This window comes from Triticum dicoccoides, chromosome 2A (assembly GCF_002162155.2).
Source record: "Triticum dicoccoides isolate Atlit2015 ecotype Zavitan chromosome 2A, WEW_v2.0, whole genome shotgun sequence".
In the NCBI taxonomy this organism is placed as follows: Eukaryota; Viridiplantae; Streptophyta; class Magnoliopsida; order Poales; family Poaceae; genus Triticum; species Triticum dicoccoides.
Genome location: NC_041382.1, coordinates 415,611,842 through 415,619,525, shown reverse-complemented (window position 1 = coordinate 415,619,525; position 7,684 = coordinate 415,611,842). Strand labels below are relative to the sequence as shown.

The 7,684-nt window shown below is 45.1% G+C and overlaps 1 protein-coding gene across 1 annotated transcript; it reads right to left on the bottom strand.

Annotated features, from left to right (window-relative positions):
• Positions 1–435: 435 nt before the first annotated feature.
• LOC119357870 (protein HGV2-like) lies at positions 436–7,683 on the bottom strand (the record flags this gene model as incomplete). The annotated part of the gene is made up of 6 exons (XM_037624667.1): positions 436–1,054; positions 1,179–1,416; positions 4,922–5,012; positions 5,092–5,301; positions 6,222–6,457; positions 7,469–7,683. Coding segments are annotated over 6 exons (1,386 nt in total), but the record flags the coding sequence as incomplete, so codon positions are not given.
• Between the last annotated feature and the right edge of the window lies 1 nt (position 7,684).

Here is a 7,684-nt window from a genome sequence, read left to right as displayed (position 1 = left end):
GGAAACACGAAAATAGAGTACTAAACTCTAAGATTCCTCCATGTGTGTCGATCCACACACCCAAAAAAAGAAAAAATTCCTCCGTAGATGTAGATGTCTCCCAAGGAAATGTGAACTCATTTTTCTAGAACGATGGTATCTTGTTTTCACTTTTCTTTTGGTTAGCTCTGTTTAACCATGCCAGACGAGACATGCAGTAGCCGCTGTGCATCAGTGTGGCGATGGCAGCTCAGCCTGGCCGGCTTGCAATGCATATCGCTATACCGCTCAACATCGGCAGCAAAGCATGCGAAGTGTAAAGTTATTCAGTACACAACACAGATCAAATAACCAGTGAAACGTGCCAAGATAGCCTTGCTCAGCTGCGGCACAAGAGATTATGACACAGAGCAACCACTAAAAATACAAGATCACATAAGTACAAACACGCATTTGGAAAAGCACAAATCACCTTACACGCATCAGACACCAAACAACTGTCACGCTTGATAAACTTATCACCAGTTCAAGTTACTAGTACAACTTAAGAGAAGATGGTTCCCACAATTCACAAACATTTTAACGACTCTAAGTTTGCATGAAGCTAAACAGGGCCAAATATGGAGCTCACAGATTCCAGCAAGTTACTAACACCATGTAGGGCGAACGAAAATGAACTCTACTTTGATACGGAACCCTCACCATCTTGCACCGTGGGGTGAACATCTGAGTTGTTGCTGCTGTCGCATTTCACAGACAGTGAATCATCTGCTGCCAGTCTCTTCGAACAAGGCTCAGCAGAAATAGGCTTGATATTAGCTCGCTTGATGCCTCTGCCTACAACACCGAGGTCGGTAACAGTACTTCCAGTGCTTCCAGATGTTGCTGCTGTAGACATTGTTGGGGAGTCAAAGCCATTGTTTACTCCACCCATTTGTGAAGAAGTCAAAGATGCAGCTCTTGGCGCCACAGCATTGCCAGCCTTCTGCATAAACCCTGCCTTTGCGGCAATGCTTTTCATAATCTCCTCTATTTCAGAGCTTGGGGTTGCAATTGCTTGCTCCAGGTCTTCAAGCTGAACCAAAAACAGTTCAGATATCTCATTGCTCATTATGATAAACATAAACATTTTCACTCAGACATCAATAGGCTGAAGACGAGAATAAAGTTGATAAGATGAAGGAATCTAGTTTAGTTACCTTCTTCTCAAGGTCAGGCAATATACCAGTAACAACCTCCAGCTCATCTTCAATAGACAATTTCTTTGAGTCTCCATCAGCAGTAGATGCACTGTCACCTTTATCAGCCAACAAGGTTTCCTTCGCTTTTTTCAGGCTCTCTAAACGTGACTTGCACAATGAAACAGCCTTTGCACAATATGGGATCGCATCTGCAATCTTAGATGCCAACTCATAGACCAAACAAATGCGGAAGTGTCTAGCACTGATTAAGGAAATTAGCAAAGAAAGAACAATAGTCTACAAGATAACAGTATTATATAACTGATATTTTCCTCTGGTCACAGTTAATAGCCACGAAGGGGAGCCTTGGCGCAGTGGTAAAGCTGCTGCCTTGTGACCATGAGGTCATGGGTTCAAGTCCTGGAAACAGCCTCTTACAGAAATGTAGGGAAAGGCTGCGTACTATAGACCCAAAGTGGTCGGACCCTTCCCTGGACCCTGCGCAAGCGGGAGCTACATGCACCAGGTTGCCCTTTACAGTTAATAGCCACATTAGACTTGCATGTGCATTTACGTAAGTGAAAAGGTACCCGTGAGACATTCAAATCAGTAGAATTACCCACATCATCCATCAACAACAACAACAACAAAGCCTTTAGTCCCAAACAAGTTGGGGTAGGCTAGAGGTGAAACCCATAAGATCTCGCAACCAACTCATGGCTCTGGCACATGGATAGCAAGCTTCCACGCACCCCTGTCCATAGCTAGCTCTTTGGTGATACTCCAATCCTTCAGGTCTCTCTTAACGGACTCCTCCCATGTCAAATTCGGTCTACCCCGCCCTCTCTTGACATTCTCCGCACGCTTTAGCCGTCCACTATGCACCGGAGCTTCTGGAGGCCTGCGCTGAATATGCCCAAACCATCTCAGACGATGTTGGACAAGCTTCTCTTCAATTGGTGCTACCCCAACTCTATCTCGTATATCATCATTCCGGACTCGATCCTTCCTCGTGTGGCCACACATCCATCTCAACATACGCATCTCCGCCACACCTAACTGTTGAACATGTCGCCTTCTAGTCGGCCAACACTCAGCGCCATACAACATTGCGGGTCGAACCGCCGTCCTGTAGAACTTGCCTTTTAGCTTTTGTGGCACTCTCTTGTCACAGAGAATGCCAGAAGCTTGGCGCCGCTTCATCCATCCGGCTTTGATTCGATGGTTCACATCTTCATCAATACCCCCATCCTCCTGCAGCATTGACCCCAAATACCAAAAGGTGTCCTTCTGAGGTACCACCTGGCCATCAAGGCTAACCTCCTCCTCACACCTAGTAGTACTGAAACCGCACATCATGTACTCGGTTTTAGTTCTACTAAGCCTAAACCCTTTCGACTCCAAGGTTTGTCTCCATAACTCTAACTTCCTATTTACCCCCGTCCGACTATCGTCAACTAGCACCACATCATCCGCAAAGAGCATACACCATGGGATATCTCCTTGTATATCCCTTGTGACCTCATCCATCACCAATGCAAAAAGATAAGGGCTCAAAGCTGACCCCTGATGCAGTCCTATCTTAATCGGGAAGTCATCAGTGTCGACATCACTTGTTCGAACACTTGTCACAACATTATCGTACATGTCCTTGATGAGGGTAATGTACTTTGCTGGGACTTTGTGTTTCTCCAAGGCCCACCACATGACATTCCGCGGTATCTTATCATAGGCCTTCTCCAAGTCAATGAACACCATATGCAAGTCCTTCTTTTGCTCCCTATATCTCTCCATAAGTTGTCGTACCAAGAAAATAGCTTCCATGGTCGACCTCCCAGGCATGAAACCAAACTGATTTTTGGTCACGCTTGTCATTCTTCTTAAGCGGTGCTCAATGACTCTCTCCCATAGCTTCATTGTATGGCTCATCAGCTTAATTCCACGGTAATTAGTACAACTCTGAACATCCCCCTTGTTCTTGAAGATTGGTACTAATATACTCCGTCTCCATTCTTCTGGCATCTTGTTTGCCCGAAAAATGAGGTTGAAAAGCTTGGTTAGCCATACTATCGCTATGTCCCCGAGACCTTTCCACACCTCAATGGGGATACAATCAGGGCCCATCGCCTTGCCTCCTTTCATCCTTTTTAAAGCCTCCTTGACCTCAGACTCCTGGATTCGCCGCACAAAACGCATGCTGGTCTCATCAAAGGAGTCGTCCAGTTCAATGGTAGAACTCTCATTCTCCCCATTGAACAGCTTGTCGAAGTACTCCCGCCATCTATGCTTAATCTCCTCGTCCTTCACCAAGAGTTGGCCTCCTCCGTCCTTGATGCATTTGACTTGGCCAATATCCCTCGTCTTCCTCTTTCGGATCTTGGCCATCTTATAGATGTCCCTTTCACCTTCCTTCGTGCCTAACCGTTGGTAGAGGTCCTCATATGCCCGCCCCCTTGCTTCACCAACAGCTCGCTTTGCGGCCTTCTTCGCCATCTTGTACTTCTCTATGTTGTCTGCACTCCTATCCAGGTATAGGCGTTTGAAGCAATCTTTCTTCTCTTTAATCGCCTTCTGGACATCATCATTCCACCACCAGGTATCCTTATCTTCGCTTCTCCTTCCCCTGGACACTCCAAGCTCCTCCGAGGCCACCTTACGAATGCAAGTCGCCATCTTCGTCCACACATTGTTCGCATCTCCTCCTTCCTCCCAAGGGCCCTCCTTAATGACCCTCTCCTTGAACGCTAGAGCTACCTCCCCCTTGAGCTTCCACCACTTCGTTCTAGCGACTTTGGCACGCTTATCCCACTGGACACGAATCCGAAAGCGGAAGTCAGCAACCACCAGCTTATGCTGGGGTACAACACTCTCTCCAGGTATCACCTTACAGTCTAGGCACGCACGCCTATCTTCTCTTCTCGAGAGGATGAAATCAATCTGGCTAGAGTGTTGGCCACTACTAAAAGTCACCAGATGTGATTCTCTCTTTCTAAAGAGGGTGTTAGCTACAATCATGTTGTAGGCTAGAGCAAAGCTTAAGACATCTTCTCCTTCTTGATTCCTGATGCCATAGCCAAAGCCCCCGTGCGCCCCTTCAAAACCTGTGTTAGATGTACCCACGTGGCCATTGAGGTCTCCTCCTATGAAGAGCTTCTCACCAATCGGTACACTCCTAACCATGTCTTCCAGGCCTTCCCAGAACTCCCTCCTGGTGTTCTCATTGTGGCCTACTTGCGGGGCATACGCGCTGATAACATTGAGAACCAAGTCCTCAACTACCAGCTTGACCAGGATAATCCGGTCCCCACGTCTCTTGACGTCTACCACTCCATACTTGAGGCTCTTGTTGATCAAGATGCCTACGCCATTTCTGTTTGCAGTCGTCCCTGTGTACCACAGCTTGAAGCCGGCATCCTCCACCTCCTTCGCCTTCTGTCCTCTCCATTTGGTTTCTTGGACGCAAAGGATATCAACACCTCTCCTCACCACTGCATCAACTAGCTCCCGAAGCTTCCCTGTCAGAGACCCTACGTTCCAGCAACCTAAGCGAATCCTCCTAGGCTCGGCTAGCTTCCTTGCCCTTCGCACTCGTCGAGTCAAATGCGAAGACCCACATCATCCATGGATAAGAAAATAATAAGGATAACTTCAGCCACATAAATCTTCAGCTAATAAAATACGCACCAGTAAAACCAAGTATGCCGCTGCATCATACCACTACATGGCATACAATGACATTATTATTACCGCAAGGAGGATACAGTTCAACAATTCGACGATGGTCAGGCTCAACCAAATGCTCCAAGATGGCCAAAGCTTTGAAGTAGTCACCAAGTGAGTTGTCTATGTCCTCTGCAAACAAATGTAGGGCCATGAGTATCAAGACCACACACTAGTTTATTGCAGGAATAACTAAGATAACAGAGGTTACCTCTTTCCATGGAGACTTCAGCTAGAGCAGAAAAGATTTTCACTTTCTCCATAGTGTTGTCTGGGTTCTTCTCCACTATTGCCCTTGCAATATCTAACATTTTCCAGGCTAGATCCAAATCAGAATCATCTTCTTCTCCCGCCATCTCATCACCATCCTTGTCACTCTCACCATCTACATCCTCCTGATCTTTCTCATTTGAGTTTTGACCTAATTAATGACTATGTCAGTATTTACCATGGTAGGAAGAAGAGCAAGCAGCAATATAGCTAAAGCAATGATATACATTCATACATAGAATTAATCAGCATAATGTGATCATTTTTTATCAATATATATAGTCAAGAGCAACTAACTAGAATTCTCATGGAAATGTGAGACAGCGATATTCACATTTTGCAAAACTTACATAACACACAACTGCAGAAGTAGGGAACTTGCAAGAACCATGAGATAAGCACGGAGACGGAGGTCAACCCACTTCAAATATAGAACACAAACAGAGTAAGGACTGAGGAAGGGCCAAAGGCAGTTTACAAAGCATAAAACCAAGGCCATGCAAAGTGCACTATTTTAGACGGCTAACTGCAACACATTCAAAGTTTGATGCGCCCATATCTGTCTAATTTGGCATTGTCATCCATGTGTATGAACAACAATGGCAGACATAAATATTTAAAGCTGCAAGGAAAATATCTGACAAAAGGAGAAGACAGGCAGACAGCCACACAACATATTGTTGATCCATAACAAGCTTTTGAATGAGCAATCAAAGCATATATTTTTGCTACCTCTGAAATCACCTGCTATCTATAACATAAACTTGTTTTAGACGTTTAATCAATTAACAAAATCACTTCAATGAAGTGGATGAGAAGTTGAGAACTCAAGAAATAACTATGAACACTACATACCTCCAAATAAGACCCAGCATTTTGCAGCACATGAGCTCATTACTGATTAACATCTAATTGTGGATAGTCTCCAGTTGGTACAACAAGAGGAATATAAAGAAGTCTTAAATCATAATGACCATAATGTTACTAATATAATAATATGTCCAGATTAATGTCCGTCCTCTGGTGTATAACTGCATCTGAATCTACTTGGGCAAAGGAATAACAACACACCTTCTTCAAGACCACCTTTGTCTGAAGATGGATCGTCATCTTTGACATTGCTGCTGGATGCCTTTGAGTTTCCACTATCTTTATTTGTTATGCTCTTCGCTGGTTCTTCATCTGGTGCACTCTTTGGAACATTACCCAAAGGATCGGTCTCCTCCTGTGATTTGTATAGCAAGGCACATCCATATTTATAATACGTGCTAGCACACTCTGAAGCAAGTTCTCCATAACGTTCAACCCTGGTGACAAGACAACAAAGCCATATTTTTTTTCAGTGTATCATTGTAAAGGTATTAAGGGTACAGCATAAGAACATGAAAGGTAATGTAATCTGAGATGAAATAGACCAACCAGAGCTAACCACCATAATGGTTCTATCAACCATTTTGATGACACAAAGTGTTAATTATGCTCCCTGTTGACTGTCTTTTATAAAAAGGTCACTACTGATTGGTGCTTGCACAGCCTATGAATTACAATTCTGAAGTAGGATGAATAAATTATATAACAGTAAATATTTGTAACTAACCAGTACTGAAGAGGCATGTACACATTTCTCAAATAAGATAGCACCTATGCCTCAAGTAATTACACTTAGATTTAATGCTCATCCTAGTACACACATCAAGCACCAATTGCCAACATAACCTCACAGTCAAGGGGCCTCAGGCCAAAGCAAAACAACCAACAGGACAAACCACATATAAAACACTGCAAGTACAAGCTGAATCTACAGAACACATCTAATCAGTTTCCAGTAGGTGAATGTTCTAGCGAGGTGCTAACTATGTGCAATGTTGCTTGTTTACAATGACTAATGGTGCCGGTCAGAAGCACTAGCCAGTGCTAGAGAGCCATATAGACATTCTTATGGATATAATACATACTCCCGAAGATGTTCCCATCGCAACTCACACATGGCACATCACAACAAAATGGGGAAATCCATATAATTGCTGCCAAATAAGAGTAGGCTCATTGAACCGAATAATCATCTCTCACATCGCATTGCGCTCCCCGCTGAACACATAAACGTAAATACCACAACTGGTGATCACCTTCCTGTAGAATCCCTTAAACCCTGGTAAACCCACCCACCAAACTACATAAACCAAAAGCTCGACAGACCTACCGCCGAAGTAACTAGACCAGAAGAGCAATGAAACAAATGAACATTAAGCACACGATACATCCATAGGGGAATTTCCGCCGGGCTAGGAGTCGGATCGGTGGGTGGGAGGAACCCTAACCTGATCTCGAGGGCGCGGCTGAGGCAGTCGACGGCGACGACGAAGTCCCCCTCCTCGATGGCCTTGGACCCCTTGTCAAACAGCTCCTCCGCCCGCTCTAGGGTTTTCTCCTCTCCCCCCTCTTTCTCCTCGCCGCCCGCCTCCTCCTCGCTAGGGTTCGGGAGCGGTGGGTCCTGGCGCTCGTCTACCGGCGCCACGAAGTTATCGGAGGAGGAG